General features: G+C 39.1%; 2 protein-coding genes across 13 annotated transcripts in view; one reads left to right on the top strand and one right to left on the bottom strand.

Moving 5' to 3' along the window:
- The window catches only part of LOC112052834 (zinc finger protein 84-like), a 387,100-nt gene that overhangs the window by 51,512 nt on the left and 311,267 nt on the right, over positions 1 to 24,321 (bottom strand). The gene's annotated exons all lie outside the window — the stretch shown is intronic.
- LOC112053693 (LIM domain-binding protein 2) overlaps positions 1 to 24,321 on the top strand; it is a 66,909-nt gene that overhangs the window by 41,007 nt on the left and 1,581 nt on the right. For 2 of the 4 annotated variants that reach the window (XM_052889928.1, XM_052889929.1), the window contains exons 3-8: positions 12,527 to 12,602; positions 15,416 to 15,518; positions 19,161 to 19,333; positions 20,705 to 20,905; positions 22,295 to 22,418; positions 23,966 to 24,084. In XM_052889928.1, the coding sequence (XP_052745888.1) occupies positions 12,527 to 12,602; positions 15,416 to 15,518; positions 19,161 to 19,333; positions 20,705 to 20,905; positions 22,295 to 22,418; positions 23,966 to 24,084 (796 nt within the window). Of the gene's footprint in view, positions 1 to 3,995; positions 4,065 to 4,188; positions 4,345 to 10,480; positions 10,973 to 12,526; positions 12,603 to 15,415; positions 15,519 to 19,160; positions 19,334 to 20,704; positions 20,906 to 22,294; positions 22,419 to 23,965; positions 24,085 to 24,321 lie in introns of those variants that run through there. The other 2 variants (XM_052889930.1, XM_024093185.2) reach the window with 2 other exon arrangements.

Here is a 24,321-nt window from a genome sequence, read left to right as displayed (position 1 = left end):
GCTTCGGCAAAAAATCACTCAGGCTGCGGCACATATCAATGCTAGAAGATATGCGCGAAAAATAAAACGGTCGTTTTTAAGGCGATGTCGTGCCTGTATTAATGCCGGTGGAAAACAATTCGAACATTTACTTTAATGTTGTGTAATTAAAATAACAAACACATTTTTGGAACATAGTAAAATTTATTACTAACAACAAGAACAATTAAGAAATTTGGTTCTTGTTTACAAATGGTACGCATATTTTTTTTTGTGACTAGTTATCCTAGGGTATTATACTATTTTGAAATCTTGATTAGTTGCGTCAACTTTGAAAATAACTTGCCATAGCGGTGTTCATACTTTTTTTTGCAAGACCATGAGTCAAAGTAGACTGAAAGTAAAAATCTTTAAAAATTTGAGGGAAAAAAAATATTTTGATTTTTTTTTGTGTAAAAACTGCGGGCATTGTGGTGTTTTTAAGAGTTGTGGTGAATAGTAGTACTACTTAGGTTCCGATACAAAAAAAATCTTAAGCATATTTAAGAAATTGTAGCTGCGGTAGTTCAAAATATCATACAAGGTGTAAATTTTCAAAGAATTTTAAAATTTATTTTGTAACTAAAAAAAAAATTTAGGTATATTTTTTTTATTATTTTTCCTTAAGTGCTCATGAGCAGGTCAATCTTTTGGCGCCCGCTTATCGTTGAATTTTGGGACACGTTGTATACAAATGTTTAGACTTTATTCGGACTATTTAGTAGATGGTTTATGTGAAGTTTACACAAAATCGGTCGAGCGGTTCTTCATTTATCTCATTTTTTGTAACAAATGAATATAGGGGTAGAGTAGGGGTACGGCAGGGGTAGGAGTAAGGTAGGCAAAGCGAAGCTTCACCATGTCATCAAAACTTTATATTACAAATTAAGTTGAAGCCCGTTGAATATATAATAATAAGTATATGCATGCTCCGGACCGGATTCCAACCTACAGCCTCCGAATCTAACACAGAGTTTGTATCCACTGGGCTATAACCGCCGGCATAAACCACTTTTCATCATCAACAATTTTTGACAATTTTTGACGGCCTCCGTGGCGCAGTGGTATGCGCGGTGGATTTACAAAACGGAGGACCTGGGTTCGATCCCCAGCTGGGCAGATTGAGATTTTCTTAATTGGTCCAAGTCTGGCTGGTGGGAGGCTTCGGCCGTGGCCAGTTACCACCCTACCGGCAAAGACGTACCGCCAAGCGATTTAGCGTTCCGGCACGATGTCGTGTAGAAACCGAAAGGGGTGTGGATTTCATCCTCCTCCTAACAAGTTAGCCCGATTCCATCTTAGATTGCATCATCACTTACCATCAGGTGAGATTGTAGTCAAGGGCTAACTTGTAAAGAATAAAAAATAAAAAGAAAAAAAAACAGCTGATTGGACGTCCACTGCTGAATTGCCTCTTGCATGGACTCATCTACCACTAGAAAGCTACGTTATTTGTAAGTGTCACATATATTTTATCTCCGTATTCTAACGGGATTTGTAATTTTCAACCGCTTTCAACTGTTCAGGGAAACTTCAAAATTTCAGAAACCGGTTTAATTTTTTTTCTTCGACGCAAAGATTGCACAAAAGAATCGGCTGTTACACAGACAAGCGCGTCACACAGATGTGGTAGTATCGAGTGTCATATCGATCTATTTGCTTCTTAACGATGGAAAGTCAGTCACTAGCGTTGCCATCTCTACTATAATCCAATATCTATCTTAATACTAACAGATGCAAGCGACTTCGTCTGCGAGAAAATCAATGTAATGTATCGTATTAATTGATTATGAAACAGGGCTAAAACGGTTTGGGTCGTGCCGCGTTGCAAGAACCAGCTCATGACTAAGGGCCCCGTATGGGTTCGAAACTAGTCGGGCATATTCCGACGTAATATCACGTGAGTTTTAGCCGTGTTTCATAATCAATTAATATGAATAACACTCACGATAGTTTAAATTTTAAAAAAGTAATGTAACGTCTTTCATCCCCTTTTCAACCCCATTATAATGATAATCAATGTACCATTCGCCGTGAATTTATCTTAAAAATGGCTAATTTATCCAAGTCCTTTCAACCCTATGAAAAACTGAATTCGACTTGATTCGTGTCACAAAGACTCCCGCGTCACACAGATGTATCGAGTGTCATGTCGATGTATTTGTTTCTAAACGGTGGAAAGTCGGTCACTATGGAGCCGACCTAGCGTTGCCAACCCTGCTATAATCTAATATGTATACTAATACTTAATAATACTTAAAGAAAATACGCGACTTCGTCCTCGAGTAAGTCGTTGTAAGCCTTCATCCCCTTTTTAACCACTTTATATCGTAATCAATGTACCAATCTCCGTGAATTTTTGTTTAAAATTACAGTATTTCTAGTGAAATGACTGATTTATAATTTCCAACTCCTTTGAAAAATTAGGAATTCGACTTGATTCGTGTCACACACATAAGAGCCGTGATAGCCCAATGGATATGACCTCTGCCTCCGATTCCGGAGTGTGTGGGTTCGAATCCGGTCCGGGGCATGCACCTCCAACTTTTCAGTTGTGTGCATTTTAAGAAATTAAATATCACGTGTCTCATCGTGAGGAAACCTGCATACCAGAGAATTATCTTAATTCTCTGCGTGTGTGAAATCTGCCAATCTGCATTGGGCCAGCGTGGTGAACTATTGGCCTAACCCCTCTCATTCTGAGAGGAGACTCGAGCTTAGCAGTGAGCCGAATATGGGTTGATAACGACGTGTCACACAGACACCTACATCACACAGATGTGTCGAGTATCGAATGTCATATCGATCTATTTGTTTCTTAACGGTGGAAAGTCGGTCACTAGCCGTGGAGCCGATATAGCGTTGCCAACCCTGTTATAATCCAATATTTATCTTAATACTAACAGAGACAAGCGACTTCGTCTGCGAGATAGACATCATTATAACGTGAATTTAACCTTAAAAATGACAGACTTTCTTGAATATGGTTGATTTATGATTTTTAATTTTCAACCCGTTTCAACCCTTCAGGAAAATTTCAAATTATTAGGAACGACTTGATATTTTTTGCGATCATGTATACTCTATTGACATTCCGTATTCCATATTCACACACAAGCCTCAGTGCCTGAAGACAAAAGTCTTCGAACAGTGCGTGTTGCCAGTGATGACCACACTTCCGAGACTTGGTCTCTAACTATGGACCTCGTAAGAAGGCTCAGAGTCACACAGCGGGCGATGGAAAACGAGCTATGTTAAGAGTATCTCTGCGTGATCGAATCAGAAATGAGGAGATCCGCAGAAGAACCAAAGTCACCGACATAGCTCAACGAGTTGCGAAGTGGCAATGGGCGGGCGCGGGGCACACAGTTCAAACAGCCGATGGACGTTGGGGTCCCAAAGTGCTGGAATGGCGACCCCGCACTAGTAAGCGCAGTGTTGGTCGACCCTCCACCACGTGGATTGACGACATCAAGCGAGTCGCAGACATTCGCTGGATGCAGGCGGCTCAGTATCGTGATGTTTGGAAGTCCCTACAAAAGGCCTTTTAAACCCCAAATATAAAGTGAATTTAACCTTAAAAATTACAGACTGAGATACTCTTATTAAGTGTTAATAAATTAAGTTTTTATAAAAACCGATAGGCAACAAATATATTATGTTCGTCTATTTTTTACTAATTAATGCACGCCATTGACGATCAATTATTCTCGATCGTGTATTGGTCACTGCGTGCATGAACGTCTTCGCTGCCGTTTGCGCTGCAGAAACGTAAGAATAATTGACTGTCAATGGCTGACTTAATTCTGTGAAATACTATATTTTCTGTAACGTACTATATTTTTTAATTTAGTTTAGTTATAAAAAGTGCTATATTTTCGTAAAAAATTGTTGACAACCCTGGTTCCGACGCCGCCCGACGCCGCCCGACGGCCGCCGAGCGCGTGACAGCTCGTCACGTCCATCACAGCGGCAGCGGCACACTTTGCTATGTACTCGATTACATAGGTGTAGTTTACGTGGCGCGGCCAACTCCGCTGCATTCGGTACTCTAGCATCGATTATTGTATATAAATTGTTTTCACTTGCCATGCTATGCTATCCTAGTACATATACAGCGAAATAATAACAATAGTGATTGAATCTTTCATATTTCATTCATAGATAATAGAGTACAGTGTATAGAGTGAAAATAATTTAGATTGTATACAGTTAGCGCTGTGAATTTTTCGAATTTGGAATCGATTACGCGGTTCGGTTATCTACGCATTCCGCGTTGCACCGCCGCCGCGGTCGCACGGACGTCGTGTTCGCGTATTGTGAATTGTGATGTTTTTTTTTTGCGTGTGTGGTTTATTATTGTCGCGTTATTCTGTAACTTTTTGTGACGGCGATTGGTTTTTTTTTTAATTAATTGACGCGAATTTTTATGTTTGGCAATTTGGGCGCTGATAGTGATAGTCTCAATAGTTCAATAGTCACGAGTGGGATATGAGTCGTGAGGGGTATTCGGATCGATTTTCGGTCGTTGGGTTGTTGTCGTACCATTACTAGCACAAGCTTTTTATTTATTTATTAGGTTTATTTACAATTACTTACAACAACTAAAACATTACGAGTATTATAACTAATAAGTGTAGTAATTATTTTTGCCTAGTTAGAGGAGGAGGAGTTAAATGGGAATGATTTTCATGTTTTTCATGAAAATAAAGAATATTCTGCTGATAAGAGTATGGTTGTCGAAATTATAGGTATACTAAAAATGACACAAAAAGACGTTTATTGTGATTAAATGGTATCAATTGAGTATTTTGAATTCGGAAATTGATTATATTACACAGGTCGCAACTCGTAGAGCGCTTTCGATCGAAAATCCCGGTCATTATGATTGGTATCTAATGTTCAATATAGAGACAAAAAATATCACCCTAAGAAACTTCAGCATTGAAAGTTAGCTTAAGATGAAGACGTTTCATACAGAATGTGTAAAAATAATTTCCCCACACGAAATAGCACATAGTTGCCGATTGACCATAAAAAGTTCAGCATAACCCGGCGAGACGCTTTCCGCGGCGCGGTCCGGAGTTTTCCCGCACGTGTGTTACGCTGTTTACGTGCGCAAGTCATTGACACCCGGCGTGACATACATTCGCTGAGTGACGGCGCGACAACACAAGACTATTCATTTCTATATATTTTTTTTTTTCGCAAACCTACCCACGATCGGAAATGTACTCTTCCTATACGTTTATCTGTTTTATTTTATCTGTGCGATAAGATTGTCCTTGTTTGCACAACAATGTCACTTCCGCGGTTTTTGTAGCGCGTTGTAGCGTTTCGAAATTCGAACATCAGCAACAAGTACTTTTGAATTGCAACGCTTGTGTGCGTGTTGTTTTTTTTTTTTAATAATTGTCAGTTTAGTGATGATTTCTGAACTGGCAAAATTTAAAAGTGTTGTCCTTTTATATAGCGAATACGTTTAGAAAATAATTATATTGTTCGAATCTTAAAAATAGAAAGTGCTTGTTTTTGCTTGTGTAGATTTTTTAATGGGAACGTTTGAAAGTTTATTTAGTACTATGCATTCCGCTAGTAAATTCACTTTGTCGTTTCGTAGATAAATGAGGAGAGACAGACGAATTTTTTTTTCTGCTACTCTACTTTTACAGTTTCATGTTAATTTTCTTGTTTTTTACGAGTGTTGGAATAGAGAGTGGACTTGTGTTTGCGTATACACATGAGTATTTAATGAGTAAGCCAGGTCTTCTCAGTAAAACTTGCCTTCCTAATCAGTGGTCTTTACTAATAGTCTTAACTTTTAAAAGTGCTTGCAAACCACTTTCACTTAAATAAATGAATTTTGTTTTGTTTTTAATGGTATAAAACAATAACGTGTCAGTAATAAAAACAATATCATTGTTTTAGAAATTGGTTTCTTTATAATAAGAGTAACTTTATTGCTTATTTGATAGATAATTAAATTCGATGATTTGTAGTAGATTTTACCTCATTCCGATAAAATAATGCAGACAGTAAAAGAAGTTAGTTTTGTCACTTTCTAACTTTATGTCAAGTGTCAAACTTCAAACATGTGAATAAACTATCCGATAGTTAGAAACTGGTCTCTCATTTACTTGGTAGTTATGATTGGTTTTTTTTTTTAAATATTAACTGGTTTTCTACACCATTCGAAAAGCACAGTGTTGGAGATCGTGAATGGGATGATACCGCGCGCGCCGAAAATACCGCCTCCACGTGATTCGCTGACGAGTCTGCGATATCGATTATTTTTTTTATCGCGTCGCGCACGTCACTAGTGACGTTACGCTTGTCTGTGTTGTTACAGCCCCTTTCACTGTATAATTTTTATTATTTTTTTTTATTTACACATACCAGAATGGGATCTTGTATTTTTAATCAATTGAGATTTTTTCAAGTAATTTCGTAATTTGAAACTTTTGATCAGTTTTCTGGAAGGTTTTGGTTATTGTAAAATATTTTTACGGGCATCTGTTTCTGTGTCTATGATTAGACGACGTCGTGATGTTAAAAGACATCTTGCGTTCATTCATAAAAAACAAAAATCATGCATACGTGAATGTACTCAGATGCCAGGTACCAGGGCTACATCAAAGAAAGGATATAACTGCTAAGAAATATCAAGAAACTTAAGTAGATCTAAACGGACACACATCTACTGATTTAACTAATAGACGCTACTAAATAATAATAATTAAAATAAAAAAAAAATTAATAAGTAAAAATTATGAAAACATTTGTGTCGAGTAAATTTCACGGACACACACACATCTGCCAGTCTATTTATAGACGCGCTCGTGTTTGATTTGTGTGCCGCGTAGCTCACCTACATACGTAGTTACGTACCTACGGACCGCCGTAGCTACATTATGTACCAGCTTATGTGCATCTCTCACTGGCACTGTGGTGCCCAAAGTGCAATATTTACCACTATTGAATTATGATATCCTGGTCATTATGATAACCAAGCGGTGGAAAAAAAATTTGGGTTTCGTGAATATTGACCACTTTGGTCTAGTGATGTCGAATCAAGGGGTAGTGGGTTCGAATCCCGACTACGAGGAGCTTATTGCTAAGTTTTTCTTCTAAGAAATATTCAGTTGAAAATCTTCCTAGGCCCGGAAGGGCAATGACTACTAGAGTTGAATATATTTTATGAGACATTCATTCGGGTATTAAAATATAAACTAAAAATACATAAAAACTAGAATTGATGTTTATAAAATAAATACGATTATAAAATTTCAAAATTATAAAATATTCACACAAAAGCTTCCTAACATTCAATGGGACATTATTCATTAAATGAAAAACCCATAAAAACGTATTTAACGCATCGATGACGTCATTAATTCGTGCTATTTAGTGTGGAGCGTTTTAGTGCGACCTTTGGCAGCGCTGCAAAATATGACCCTTTAAATCTCTGTGCCTCTGAAAGTAATAATCGCAGATACCCTGTTACATCTACAAAATTGCTTTACTATTAGCATACACATTTTGAAAAACTGTATAAAAAACATTCATCCCTATTGTTTTTTTTATTTTGTTATTCCCTATGAAGAAGTTTATTTAAACGGCCCACTACAGGGCCATGCCTTCTTTTAGGAGAGGGGATGTAGAGAATACACCCACCACGCTGTTAGTATCAAGCCTTAAAACTTACAATAGACAAAATAGTATTGACATGAGTGTGATGAGTGGTCTACGAGACAAACGTTTGGGGATCTCTGCTACGCTATAACAATATCGCGTTGTGTGTGTGAGTATCGTAATGAGCTCTCTATGTGCGGGGCAACAGTAAAAAGTATGGCGCGAGCGCACGGAGCGGCAACGTCGCGCCGCCGAGGCCGACGCGGTGAAAACTGAAAACAATGCCTTTTATTACTTTGTGTTTTTTTTATGTGAATATTTTTTTTTATTGATCATGCTTTGATGACTACGTTTTAGACAGTTTCAATGTAGGTACAATGCATAATGAATATAGAGTACCTATGTATTTTTTTTTATTAGCCGACTTTCATAAAGGAGGTTTTATGGACATATTTTTTTAAATTAAAATTTTTTTTTTGGTTATTTCTTTGAATGTTGCGTTATTTTTTTGCACACTAGGGTTTTTTTTGCTAACTTCTACTCCTATGGAGACTGTAATTGAAAGATTACGAGATAGAATCAAAACATATTTTACTAAAGATGTATAATCTGAGTGGATAAGAAGATTCAATTAGAAATTACTCTAGCGTGGATTTTAATAATCATAATAGGCAAAACAACTCACACAATGTAGTAACAGAAAGGCATTATATAAATAAAATAGTCAAAACATGAAAAAAATACTATTACTTAAAAATACTTTTGAAGTTCGAAGTCAATAAAAGTCCAGTTTTACTATCGCATGGACATCTTCGCTTTACATTCCACACGTGCATTTGTGGCGCCAGCGTTAGACTCTATGGTCTATCTATATAGAATCTATAACAATAGCTCTATGGCTATTGCTACAGATTCCAAATTTAAATGTATAATTTAAACATAGATCTTTCGATTATACCATGCAACTGGGTGACTCAAGCCGCCTAAATACAAAGCCGTGAAGTCAGTAAAAATACCAATAAATAGGGAAAATATACTAGACATAATTTAAAAATTAGAAAGTTGTCCGTTTGATTTGTCCTGTAAAAAGAACAATTTCAAACGCTTTATGTAACGAGGCGTGCAAAAAAATCTACTTCTGAAGTTAAACTTCCAAGTTAGTGGGAGCAAAAAGTTTTACAATTGCATGGACATCGTCAAATCAATGCATTTCACACGCGCTCTACCAATGTGGTGCAGGCGTTATACCATAGAGCTTATTTCTTTAAAGATTCGAAATTTGAATTTATAATTCTTTATAGTTAGTTCGGAAAGTATATTCCATAGTAGGTGCTTATTAGATTTTAAAAAGATACAATTAATGACTTGTCAAGTAAAGAATGCTCTTCTGTGCATTTACCTAGGAACCCTTATGTAAGTTTCATTTTTAATTTTTCGTAAAGTTCTAAATAAAATAAATAATAAATATTTATTTTATTTAGAACTTGTCGAAAAATTAACCCTTATGTAAGTGTTTTTTAATTTTTCGACAAGTTTACGCTTGACTAAATATCAAAAAAATACGTTTCATACCTATGTAATAGGAAAATTGAAGATCTCTAAGAGATAAATAGACAAAATGACAGCCAATAGTAGCGCAATCGGAAATATCGCTATCCTTTTCGTTGCATTGGAACGAAAGAGATGAGACTGGGACAATGATAATTGTCGTTGGTCATGCTAGGCATACCACTAGCCATGCTGTCATCCAAAATCACCACGGTCCAAATTCCATAATTAAATACCGTACCACACCGTACTTACCTTATGGTAGGAATATTAGCTTACAAACATTCCTTCATTAAATGAGATCTGGTCATAATTTGTTATAACTTCACTAATAACTGGCGCTAACAGTTCAAAAAATTATATTCCATATTGGATTTGAAAAACAAACACGCCACGAAAATAGCCGGGCGTACCTATATACCGTATAATGAAAAAAAATAGTAACCGATGTTGACCTTTCTGATCGCGGCTTACTAGCTGCGGCCAGCTGACGCGGCGTTGCCGCTCCGTGCACGCTGACACAAATCCACGAGCTTATCGCCTCTATTACACAGCAATAAAGACCAATTTACCGTAACGATGTTAAGTACATAAGGGACATAGGATGTTTTTTTACGCTAGACGACACTTCCCGCGCGAAAAATTCGAAATACTTTTTTTTTTATTATCACTATCAGTCGCGTTCGGTAGTCGTTTAGACAGTACGCGTGATTCATCGACGAATTATTCCACTTGCTTTATTTATTTCGGAACGGTATGGTAGGCGTTTTGATAAGAGGACTGAATGTTTCAAAAATTGCTGCGTCTTCGTCTATCGCGTGGATTTAGTGACGTTACGGATTAGTGTTGTCACTCGGTCGTCCCGATTTTCAGACTCAGTGTTTCGGCTTTAGCTTACTCTAAATGTGAATACTTAATGTGAGATCTAGAGTAGTTAACATTATTAATAATTAATTATATAGGTAATCGATCGTAATTTTTATATTAATGTTAGTTAGTTAATTTAACTCCATTCTTAATACGTGTCTAATATGACGTGTCGTCATTTCAAGTGATCTACGAAACGTGGCTTTTCCGATGTCCCGATTTTTCTGTGATTTCCTCAATTCAGCATTTATTTATGTTTTATAATTTTATATTATTAAAATGGGTAACCTACCGCAAGGTAGCAGCTGTCCGGGTGTATAAAATCACCGTTTTACTTATAATTTTTGGGTAACAAATAAAATGTTTTTTAATGTAATTGCATCGCTGACGTGTGTATTTTTTTTATTCTGTCTAGGCAAAGTGCAATATTGTGATACCAAAGTGTCCAAAGTTTAGTGTTAAATTATATAATTATATTTACAAATATTATATCAAAAATTTATTTATACAATAAAATAATTAATTAATCAATTAAGATAATTAAAATAAAAAAATATTACAAAGACCCAAAGACGATCTACATAAGTACCAGGATCGCATAAACTACGAAGACGTGTACAAGTTTATCGAGTGTAAGGGTGCACGTCCATTAGTCGTAACAGTGCGTTGAAAGTATCGAGTGACATTACGTTTGTGAAGTAAACGCGAGATGGCGCGGTGACAAAGTGGCCTACATGCCGGTGGCGCTGGGCTCGCTCGGCGGCGAGGGCGAGTACCGCGAGTACCACCATCTCTCGCCGCACCACCCGCACCAAGCGCACCATCCGCACCAAGCGCACCACCAGCTCCAGTACCATGAGTACGCGCCGCCGCCGCTGTACCACCCCGTACCGGAGACACACTTTAGGTAAACTGACTTCCGACACCGCGGTTAAAGCTCTACCCCAGTGATTCCCAAAGTGGTCTATATCGACCCCTAGAGGTCTATGACAAACTGCAAGGGGTCTATGTCAGCGAAAAAGATTTGGGGGTCCATGAAATTAAAATGGTTTCCACGATAGTGGATCATGACACATACACTGATAGTACCTATTTTTTACATCATATTATCTTATAATATCAAAACATAATACATTATTTTAAAAGTAACTATGAAGTAAAAAAATATTATATATGTTTATAAAATTGTGTAAGTTGTAGGATACAGAAAATCAATATCAAATAAGTAGGGGGTCTATCCAACACGGAAAAACATGGCAAGGGGTCTAGGACACATAAATATTTGGGAAACTTTGCTCTACCCATTGTAGACATACTCTCTATTTCTGTGTCCCTGGTACATGGTACTGTAAACTACTTGGTTATGCAGCATGCCTCATTAGCCCCGTGGTGAGTTGGTTCGGCTACGAATAATGAGGTTCCGGGTTTGAGTCAGACCAACAAAATTTTTTTTTTTTAAAGGATTTTTCTTTCAAGTAAAGTCTCATTGGCAGCTGCTTGGAATTGGGAAATTAGTGGTGTTGATATAATATATAAAGCCTCAATAGCTCAACGGTATGAGCGGTCGGACTCATCATCGAGGGGTGGTGGTTCGATCCCCCGTTGGTCTATTGTCGTACCCACTCCTAATACAGCCTTTCCCGACTAGTTGGAGGGGAATGGGAGTATTGGTCATATTTAAAAGATATGGCAATTATTCTTTAAAAAAAAATGTCCGATGCCTAGAACAAGCATAGCTGTTGGTCAAATGTCGTCCCTTTCTGGTTATGGGAATAGAGAATGCACCTGTGTTTGCGCACACATTTGTGTTTTATATATCTCCTACGTACATGACAGGTACAGGTACATGGAAACTGACCAACATGGTCGAAAATCTATTTGGGCCGAAAATCAATCCAGAATTACGAGTAGGTGTATACTAAATTCATATCGCAATTGAGTCTTTGTTCATCTTTAATATAGAAATTAGAATAGACCGAGCCTTGATAGCCCAGTGGATATGACCTCTGCATCCGATTCTGGAGGATGTGGGTTTGAATCCGGTGTGGGGCGAGCACCAACTTTTCAGTTGTGTGTATTTTAAGAAATTAATTATTGAAACTAATTATAGAAACGGTGAAGAAAAAACATCGTGAGGAAACCTGCATACCAGAGATTTTTCTTAATTCTCTGCGTGTGTGAAGTCTGCCATTCCACATTGGGCCAGCATGGTGGACTATTGGCCAAACCCCTCTCATTTTGAGAGGAGTATGCCGAATAAAAAATGTTGATGAAAATGATGATACACTTATATATCCCTAGTACTTTAAAGTTTTATTCAATCAGCCCTTTACCGCCTAATTATCATTTATGATCAAGATGGCAGACAGTCTTATGAACCATCTTAAAAAAGGAAGAGGTTAATATACATATGTATTTTTTTATAACTTTAGTTAACTGTTTTCCTTTTCTTTTATTTCAGGAGGCATGCCCCCTACTTCGGGCAACCAGACTATAGGGTATATGAACTCAACAAAAGGTTGCAGCAGAGGACAGAGGTGATTATCTTATTATTTAACAACTAGCGGACGCCCGCGACTTCGTCCGCGTAAAAATTGATGTAAACTTCTCTACCTCTACCTTACCCTGCTCGTAAACCTACCCAACCCTACCCTACCCTACCCTACCCCTACCCCTACCTTACTCCTACCCTACCGCTAACGCTAACCCTTCCCTCCCCCCACCTTACCCTACCCTAACCCTACCCGTAACCTATCCATACCCTAACCTACCCTACCCCTAATCTACCCCTACCTTACTCCTACCCTACCACTAACCCTAACCCTTCCCTACCCCTACCTTATCCCTACCCTAACCCTACCCTACCCGTATCCTACCCCTACCCTACCCCTACCCTACCCTATACGTTCCATATCCTTCCCCTACCTCTACCTTGCCCCTACCCTACACTACCCCTACCTCTACCTTGCCCCTACCCTACACTACCCCTACCTCTATCCTATCCCTACCCTCAGCAAAATTGGTCCAGCCTTTTGTGCGTGGTGCTATGACCAAAAGACTAATTTCCCAAGCGACTTCTATGCTAATACTATAAAGAGGTAAAGTTTGTGTGGTTGTCGGGGGTAATCTCTGGATCTACTGGACCGATTTGGAAAATTCTTTTACCAATAGAAAGCTACATTATTTGCGAGTGTCATAGGCTATGTTTGGTCCTCATATTCATACGGGAACGGGAACCACGTAATTGAAACCGCGGGGCGTCATATAGCGGCATTTCTGCGACTTTCAGAAATTTTGTATTATCTCCGAAACTATATAACTAATTAACATACTGTAAAGGGCAAATCTTATCTCTATAATATCCTTGTGATTATTAAATCATTTATTTTGATAAGGATTTAAGTTTAGTTGTGTAAATAATGACGTAAACCTTAGTTTAAAATTTAAATAATTTATTAAAGTACTAAAGGTACTATATCTGCTAAAATATAAAAGATAGATATATGGTGTCGCGGACTTTTTTGTAGAACTTTTAAAGGTTCAAAAAGCCTCCATACATTTATTTCAGTTATACGCAATGGTTGAGGCAGCGCATGCGAATAAGTAAGTTTTTCGGTCTAACCTGTAAGAGAAAACCCGCGATATCTCAGTAGTTATATATGATAGAAATATAAAATATAGCCTATAGCACTCCCCGATAACGTAGCATTCTACTGGTGATAGAATTTTTAAAATCGGTCCAGTAGTTCCGAAGATTACCCCATTTCAAAAAATTGTTACAAACTTACAAACTTACAAACTTACAAACTTTACCTCTTTATAATATTAGTATAGATAAATTTAGTTAACTACACACACCTGTAAGTGATGATACAGTCAGAGATGGTAGCGCTCTACTTGGAGGAAGTTGACCCTTGACTACAATTTAACCTGATGTTAAGTTGCTTCCCTGTTATGAAATCCTGGTCATTATCATTCGTCATCATCAGCCTATTAAATGGCAATACAGAGTCCAATGCGGTGGACGATGGGGGGATGGATGGTGATAATGTTTTGACTCTATCATTCAGTCATCATCATCTCCTTACCTTGTCCCACTTAATAGTACAGTTATTGAAGGTTTTCATCTCCGTTCTCGTTGAACCTCCATCGATTTTCATGTAAATTGGTGAGTAGGTGGGGGGATACCTTAAGAAACAAAAGTGACATAGTGCCAAATTGCGCTTTTGCCCTGAGGGTGGATGCCCCCCTTTCTCGGATGTGAAAATTATTTTAGTAAAAATATCACCAGGAATCGATGTAGAAATAATTTGTAAGTTTAGTTTTTGAAATAAATCAAAACTTTCAGAGTTATTAAATACATGTTTTAAAGCGGGTTTTTATAATTAACTGAAAAACTATGACTTTTTTTTCTTCAAAAAATGTGTCACTATTAAAATTTAAGCTAAGAAAAAATTAAACAAATGCCTACTTTAAAAAATCTTTAAGTGGCAAGCAAAATAATAAGTCCATTTGTCTATTACTCGTCAACTCATCATCCACTCCCTTTACATACAAGTCCTCTTTTACAGATTCCATACATCTTCTTCTTTGGCCTTCCTCTCATCTTGTGTCCTTCCACTTGCAATTTCAACATTGTTCTTATAATATGACTTGCCAGACTTGCCAGACTTGAATCGAATCTGGTCCGGGGCATACAACTTTTCAGTTGTGTGCAATTTAAAAAATTGAAAATCACGTGTCTCAATCGTTGAAGGAAAAACATCGTGAGGAAATCTGCATACCTGAGAATTTTCTCAATTCGCGACGACGACGTCTGCCAATCCGAATTAGGCTAGCGTGGTGGACTATTGGCCTAACTCTTATACTGAGAGAAGACTCGTGCTCAGCAGTGAGTCGAATATGGGTTGGTAATGATGTCCGATTAATTTGGTTCAGTAGTCACGACGTGAAAGAGTAACAAACATTCACACTATCATAACTATCAGTTTTTTGGGAAACCATAGTTTTTTTGGGGGCAAAGAGTACTCTATGTGTTAATCAAGGGTCAGTGGCGTGCACTCCATAGATGCAAAACTGCACTGCATACCCTAAGGACTCAATACTAACCTTTGTTGGACCACTGAATACAAAGTTCGACAAGGAATTTTCAAATTTTTACTTATAATGCATACCCTAGTTGAAAACCTTATGCACGCCACTGTAAAGGGTATTATCTATTTTAAATTTAAATTTCATCCAAATCGGTTTAACAGTTGCGGTGATAAAGTAACAAACATCCATACAAACTTTCGCGTTTCAAATAATGGTACTAGGGTAGTAGGAATGATCAGCATCGTTAACGTTGCAGGACTCTGACAACCTGTGGTGGGACGCGTTCGCGACGGAGTTCTTCGAGGACGACGCCACGCTCACGCTCACCTTCTGCCTGGAGGACGGACCCAAGCGATATAGTGAGTAAAGCTTTATGTTTTTTTGACTTACCGCAACTACTAAGGTTCGAGTTCACCGAAATTCGTTTAAACCGTTTAAATAAATTAAATGCCGTTAAGTCCAAATTTCCTGTTCACCACAGCCCATATGCCGGTTAAGGATGTAAATCGGGCGTTTATCTTAACCGAGCGTGCATACCCCGGTTAAGATGTCTTTGATAGATATATTTGTAGGCTATGTTTTTGTAATGCTCGCAAATTTCGTGAAGATTACTTTCTCAACTACCAAAATGCAAAGGACCCGTAAAATTATAAAAGAGTTTATTTTTCATTTCAAAAATAATTCATTTTCTCTCATAAATAAATCACTTCGTAACTTTGAGGTTTTATGTCACTGGATGCTGCCAGCTTCGATTTCCAAACAAAAAAATATAACAAAATGACAAATATTTGTCAATTTGACATGGTACATAATAAATCGATGTTGCCATTACGTATATTTATAAATCCCTACAAATGGAAGCGGAAACTTCCTAAATTGGGGAAAGAACACATCGCAATTCCCCAAAAAATCCCCGTCATTTAGGGAATTTCTCGCAAGTTGGCAATGCTGTTATAGATAATAAATAAATTGTTCTTAAATCGTTCACTCGTTGTTCTCCATCGCTCGGTTTACAAACCAGAGTCAAAAAGCGTCTGGTGAACAGGAAAAAAACGCTCCTTGTTCAAACTACGTTTAATATTTGACGGGCCGGTTCTGCAAACGCCGTTTAAATGAAAGTCGGTGAACTCGGGTCTAAGTAGAAGAAGAATAGATATAGTCAGGGATCCCTAGAACATTTAATACACCAGTGTGCCTAGTGGGAGTTTTCAATATTTTCATACTGTTACTATCACGTTGACGTAAACGCAAATTTATATGGAATTGAAACAGTTGTGCAGCAGTGCCACTAGATGGCGCTGTTTCAATTCATCTCGATGAGACGATCAACTTTTTTATTTACGATAATTCTTGATTCTGGTAGCTAACTGAGTTACCAGGAAATGAAAATTTCAGAGTGTCGAAACGAGATAATGTACCACGCAATTTGTATGACAATGTGGTTGTTAAGTTGTATATGTATTAATTAAGCAGCAGTAAAAAAAACAGCTGGTTGTGACTAACTAGCTGTTTTTCGGGAAATGTATGAAAAACTTGTATTTTAATACATTTTCCTTTTCAGCTTTAACCCGATTATTGTCATTATTTTCATTGACACAACATTGAACAGCTACATAAAGCAAAATACTTTCGAAAATGTCCCATTTGTTGCGGATGATCTTTTGTTTTTTCTAGATAATTTATATTAAAAGAAAACATATTTAATAGCGGCAATAGAGGTCATATCGTTTACTCTTAGACTTAAGGGTAAAATATACAAAACCTGTCGTGCTATATGGTTCAGAATGTTGGGCGGTGAAAGGGACGGATAGTAAACGAATGCATGTGAACGAAATGCGTATGTTGAGATGGATGTGTGGTGTGACAAGAATAGATAAAATAAGGAATGAGTATATAAGAGGAAGTCTGAAGGTGGCGCCAGTGACAGAAAAGTTGAGGAGTGGAAGGTTAGCTTGGTATGGACATGTAATGCGTAGGGAGGAAAGACATATTACTAGAAAAATGTTGGATGTGCAAGTGGAAGGACATAAGAGGAGAGGAAGGCCAAAGAAGAGATGGTTGGATTGTGTGAAAGGGGACATGTGTGTAAAAGGAGTGGATGAGTAATAGAGACGAATGGAAAAGATTGACATATTTTTCCGACCCCACGTAAGTGGGATAAGGGTAAGGAGATGATGATGAGATGTCATATCGTTTAAACTTTAGTTCGTACTAAACAAAGGCAACAGTTCTATAGTACTAAGTAAAGTTTACTTTATGTAACCATTTACCACCACCACCTATTTAGAGAGACGAATATCTTAGCATTCCATGGATTCACCGTGCGGGTGCCGTGTCCATCGCGTGGTAGAGAGAAAAACTCCGAGCAGAGTCCTGAACTTGTGACTACTGGATGTAGGGTTAAGGGATTCCTTGACGATCGATCAACACTCCCCGTTCTCTGCTCAAAATCAAAATCAAATCAAAATCAAAAATCATTTATTTCAAGTAGGCTCAGTTTACAAGTACTTTTGACACGTCAGTTGACTATTTGTAAAGATTCTACCACCGGTTCGGAAGGCAGGTTCTGCTGAGAAGATACCGGCAAGAAACTCAACAGTTGCTCTTTTGAAAAAGTCATACAGTATTATAATTTACAATTAATAACAATTACTGTTTACATTTCTTATAGTTTTACTTTCTGTGTGAAGGTGGAAGCTGATCCAACGGCCTCCAAGCATCTTTATCATTAAGGAACTCATCAATGTTGTAGTACCCTCGACTAAGTAAATGTTTTTTAACACATTGCTTAAAGCTATGCATTGGCAGGTCCATCACAGTCTTGGGGATCTTATTATAGAAGAGTACACCCAAACCTACAAAAGATTTTTTTACTCTTTGGAGACGATATGCAGAAATAACTAACTTATGCCCGTGTCCAGTAAGACGTGGGTTTAAATCTCCTTTTCGTTTGTACAAATTAATATTTTGTCTTACATATACTATACTGTTATATATATATTGACAGGCTACTGTTAGTATACCTATTTCTTTAAACTTTTGACGAAGGGACTCGCGTGATTTTAATTGATATATTGCTCGAATTGCTCTTTTTTGAAGTACAAATATAGATTGTATATCGGCAGCCTTGCCCCACAATAAAATACCGTAAGACATTACGCTGTGAAAGTACGCAAAATAAACAAGCCTAGCTGTATCAACATCAGTAAACTGTCTTATTTTTCTCACGGCAAATGCCGCTGAGCTAAGTTTTTCTCCCTCGCTCGTTGCTCGTGTTGTTCTCCCTGCCGCAAATTTGGTAAGATCCTAGAGCAGCTTTGGATACTCGTTCTAATATAGAACTAGCTGCACTTCTAGAGAGGACAAGGTCTTTAAGCAAGTTGTAGAGAGATTTAGCTGGTAATCCTCTCGCACCTACTTCTACGGCGTATAGACTAACTACATAGCCATTTTTAGTTAGTTCATTTGTTAGGTTATAATACAAACGCACTAGCATACGTCTTCATATATGAGGACACGCGGGCCACGCCCCCTTGGTCTTTCTAGTGCTAAAACACCCTTGGTCTTACTGCATAGTCAGCTGAGTGACGTCATTCCAAATCCAATATGGCGGGCCGATTATTTTTGTAACATTATTATGTTTGATGAGTTCCTCAATGATAAAGATGCTTGGAGGCCATTGGATCAGCTTCCACCTTCACAAAAGTAAAACTATGAGGAATTGTAATGTTCTTATCAATTGTAAATTATAATATTGTATGATTTTTTTAAAGAGCAACTGTTGAGTTTCTTGCCGGTTTCTTCTCAGCAGAACCTGCCTTCCGGACCGGTGGTAGAATCTTAACAAATAGTCAACTGATGTATCATAAGTGCGTGTAAACTGAGTCTACTCGAATTAAATGAATTTTGATTTTTTTTGAATTTTAACACTTCTGTGAGTGAGTGTTCTATTTTTGTTTCGTTTTCTCATGATGTAATGCGTATGTTTGGTCTCTTTCCAGCAATAGGAAGGACGCTAATACCGCGGTACTTCCGCAGTATATACGAGGGCGGCGTCTCAGAGTTATACTACACGATGAGGCAGCCCAAAGAGTCCTTTCACAATACGAGCATCACGCTCGACTGTGACCACTGCACTATGGTCACGCACCACGGGAAACCTATGTTCACAAAAGTAAGTTCTTTGTTGTTTATGATTTGCTGGTACTAGAATTACATTCGGGGGATGTCTCGAAGGTTTGAGATGAGACCAGCCCAAAGAGTCCTTTCACAATACAAGCATCACACTCGACTGTGACCACTGTGCACTTTGGTCACGCACCACGGGAAACCTATGTTTACAAAAGTAAGTTCTTTGTTGTTTATGATTGCTTGGTACTAGTATGACATTCGGGGGGGTGTCTCGAAGATTTGAGATGAGGACAGCCCAGAGTCCTTTCACAATACGAGCATCACGCTCGACTGTGACCACTGCACTATGGTCACGCACCACGGGAAACCTATGTTCACAAAAGTAAGTTCTTTGTTGTTTATGATTGCCTGGTACTAGAATTACATTCGGGGGGGGTGTCTCGAAGATTTGAGATGAGACCAGCCCAAAGAAAGAGTCCTTTCACACGAGCATCACGCACCACGGGAAACCTATGTTCACGAAAGTTATTTGTTGTTTATGACTGCCTGGTACTAGTATGACATTCGGGGGGTGCCTTGAAAATGGATGATGAGGCAGCCCAAGGGTCCTTTTACAACACAAGGATCGTGGTTGTTGTTATTATTGCCTGTATGCCTAACATACCTGGTGCTATGTATAATTGTACCTCAAGGAGTCATTTCACAATACAAGTATTACGTTCGAGTGTGATCACAGGTGACGCCATGGGACCTATGTTCACTAAGGCAAGTAAGCAAGTTCTTTGAGAGTGACTTATTTATGATTGCCTGGTACTTTCATGACGTTCGGTGGGAGCTTCTCAGATAAATAATATGATAAGGCAGCTCCTTACAGCTCTTTTCATAATACGATCATTTCTCCATGTCACGCTCCACGGATTGATTATGATTGCCTGGTATGAGGGGGGTAAAGGAGTGTCTAGAAGATATGTGATGAGGCAGCCCTAGAAGTGGGTATGGGCCATTCAAAATGGGTTAAAGATTAAATTAAGATAATCACGATCCTGAGCCGCCTACATCCAGCGAATCCCTGCGACTCGCTTGATGTCGTCAGTCCATCTGGTGGGGGTCGACCAACACTGCGCTTGTAGTGCGGGGTCACGATTCCAGCACCTTGGGACCCCAACGTCCATCGGCTCTTCGAACTATGTGCCCCGCCCATAGTTCAAAGAGAGTCGCGGAGCGTTGAAACGCTCCGCGACTCTCTGAACTACGTCGGTGACTTTGGTTCTTCTGCGGATCTCCTCATTTCTGATTCGATCACGCAAAGATACTCCGAGCATAGCTCGCTCCATCGCCCGCTGTGTGACTCTGAGCCTTCTTCTTCCTCCAATTTACCATGTAATAACTGTAATTTGTCCATTCTCAATTTCAGGTATGTACAGAAGGTCGCCTAATCCTAGAATTCACATTCGACGACTTAATGCGGATCAAGTCTTGGCATATGGCGGTGCGCGCGCACCGGGAGCTCATACCGCGGCAAGCGGTGCACCCGCCCGACCACGCGGCGCTCGACCAGCTGGCCAAGAACATCACCCGACAGGGTATCACCAACTCCACGCTCAACTATCTGAGGGTAACTTTAACTTTATGAAGGCCTGGTACTTTTAAGCTCAGCGCATCATGTCGCGGTAAACGGTGCACCTACCCGATCACGCGGTCCTCGACCCAGAACATAACCCGACAGGAAATCACCAACACCACGCTCATCTATCTGAGAGTAACCTTTATTTTATGATAGCCTGGTACAAATAGAGCTGATGTGCATCAAATAGTGGCACATGGAGCTCATCCAGCAGTAAGCAAGTTTATCTATCTGGCCCAGTAAGGGCGCCACTGTTGTCGTGCTTTTAGTTTAATGTTTTGTGCTTCTGCAGGTCTTCAAGAGGTCCTTGTATCACGTTTACCATATCCGATCTATTTATAATCACCCTTGACTATTTCCCCTCCATTACTGGTTGCCGTTGCTTGGCCAAGAAACCTACTATAATGAAAATAAATCGAAATTAAAAACATTGCCTCTTGCGCGGATCCTATACCATCAAGGATCATATTTTCCATAGGACATACTTAAATATCTAAAACCATGATTGCTTTATGATCGCCTGGTAGTTACAACAAGTGAATATTATACATTAATACATTAAAGCTCTTGTTTTTTTTTTTTTAATGTTTAACAATGTCAAGAAATATAGAATACTAGCGGATGCCCGCGACTTCGTCCGCGTGAAACTCGATATAAACTTTCAACTACCCCTACCCTACCCCCGCCCTACCCCTACCCTACTTCTACCCTACCCCTACCCTACTCCTACCCTACCCCTACTCTAGCCCTACCCTACCCCTACCCTACACCTACCCTACCCTAACCTTCCCTACCCCTACCCTACCACTACCCTATCCCTACCCCGTTTTCTAATTAAGACATTATTAATATGAACTTTATACAATAACAATAAAGCTCAAATTGACTACGTTTTAGTTACAAATCATTTGTATGGGAAAAAGAAAAGGGCTATTTTTAGGGTTTTTCCAGCAATAATTCTATTTTTTCTCGCCGTAAAAACCATCCTTGAACTTCAACGAACATTTTAAAAAAAGATTTGGCCAAATTGGTCCAGGCGTTGTTGAGTTATGCGCTTACCAACGCATTTTGCGATTCATTTTTATATTATAGATTAAAAATTTATAAAAAAAATCAAAACCCCCGCTGCGGGACATTTGAGTGCCCAAGCAACTGGTACTCAGGGCTCCAGAGTGAGGAACCTCCTCACAATACGAGCCGTCTCAAGAAGCCTTCCGTATCCGACTCTTGATCAGTTCAGAACCATTAAGCGAAAGTTTCTTAAGATGTTGGTCGAAGCTTTTCGCTATAAGACCATTGACTGAAACAACCATCGGGGCAATAATACTTGCCTCAACATTCCACATGGCGGTAATTACATAATGTTGTTTGTTGTTCCAGTTGTGCGTGATACTAGAACCAATGCAGGAGCTGATGTCGCGGCACAAGGCGTACGCGCTGTCGCCGCGCGACTGCCTCAAGACCACGCTCTTCCAGAAGTGGCAGCGCATGGTCGCGCCCCCCGGTGAGCACTCACAACGACAACGACAACAACAAACACCACCAACAACAACGACAAACACCACCAGCGACAACAACAACAAACACCACCAACAACAACAAACACTACCACCACCAACAACAAACACCACCATCTAACTCTGCCGTGCCATGACTAAACACAGTATCTTGAGATACAGTATTTTGTGGTAACACCTAAAAATTTGTTCTTCATGGGAGTTATGATATCTCAGTAGATATGACCTCTGCCTCCGATTTCAGTGGGTTTGGGTTCGAATCTGGTCTGGGACATGCACCTCCGACTTTTCAGTTGTGTGCATTATATGAAGTCTGTGAAGTCTGTCAATCCGCATTGGGCTAGTGTGGTGGACTATTAGGCTAATAGTCCACCACACTAGCCCAATGCGGATTGACAGACTTCACACACATAGAGAATTAAGAACAACTTCTACCATAACCATCAACAACAATAACTGCATACACCATCAATCACTACCAGTAACAATGATAACCTCTATAAATACCTATACAACAATAACCTCTACCTCTACGGCCCCCCACTACCGGAGAGCTTGGATCAAGAGGGGCTGCGGGCTCCTGTGAATGCTCCCGCTACCGGTGGTGTAGTGCGTCGCATGAGATGGTCTCGTCCACTCAATGAGAGCGTCATGCGAGCGTACTATGGGGCGACAGAGGGGGGAACTAACCTTACTGCGTACCGGTCAAGGATGTTGTCTATGTTTCAGACTCTTGAGCCAACAGTGACCGTGACTATAGCGAAAAGCTTCGACCAACACCTTAAGAAGCTTTCGCTTAACTGTTGGATCAAGAGTCGGATACAGAAGGCAGTGATTCTTGAGACGGCGCGTATTGTGAGGAGGTTCCTCACTCTGGAGCCCTGACCTCCGGTTGCTTGGGCACTCAAAAGTCCCGCAGCGGGAGGATGAATTTTTTTTATAAATTTTTAATAATGTTTTGTATTTTATACTTATATTGTTAAAAATTAAAAAAAAAGAAGTAATAAATAAATGAGAGAAAAAAAACAGTATAAGTGTACCTCTACCTCTACCAACAACAATGACCTCAGCTACCAACAACAAGAACTACTACATACTATACTTAACGGCCTCCACAGCAGCACTGCCTTAAGTCTACTCTCTTACAATGGTCCAGTGCTGACCCTAAGATACTGGGCTACCGATTTGAAATTATATGATGGACGCCGAAATACTAGTACACAAAATATCATTTAAAATGTCAAATAATAACCATTACAAATTATAATAAAGAAAAACCTGTAATAAAGATTTTGAAAAATATATTAAGACCTTTTCTGATACCTACCATAGATACAAAGAGAAAATAATAAAATGAGTCAAGTCCAAGGCGAGTCATTTCAAAGGTCTGCGTCCACGAATGTTGTTAATGAAATTATTATATTGAGTGTCGAGTGTCGACTCCTGTTCAGTGATATGTAGGCCCACCCCAGGAAATAATCCTAGATACGCCAATGTGTGATGTGATGTGATGTGGGTGTGATGTGTGTCGCAGAGTCGCAGCGGCCGGCCAGCAAGCGGCGCAAGCGCAAGGGCAGCGCGGGCGCCAACGCCGCGCCGCCCGCGCCCGCCAAGAAGCGCTCCCCCGGACCTAACTTTAGCCTCGCCTCACAGGTAACTCACTCACTGATTATTATATACGCTTTTTAATGGAGAATGTTACTAGCTATGCATAATCACTTGAAACTTTGTTACATTTATAAAGTTCAGAGGGGTTTCCAAATAATATTCACTGTTGATCTTCAATATTATGTATTATTCACCAATTCGACATATGTATATATTACACTTCACTGCTATCACTTTGAATTATACATCAATACAATATAGATATATTACACTTTGCCGCAA

The sequence above is a fragment of the Bicyclus anynana genome, chromosome 26 (assembly GCF_947172395.1).
Source record: "Bicyclus anynana chromosome 26, ilBicAnyn1.1, whole genome shotgun sequence".
In the NCBI taxonomy this organism is placed as follows: Eukaryota; Metazoa; Arthropoda; class Insecta; order Lepidoptera; family Nymphalidae; genus Bicyclus; species Bicyclus anynana.
The sequence above is the reverse complement of the archived record's forward strand: the minus strand, read 5'-3'. Positions and strand labels throughout refer to the sequence as shown.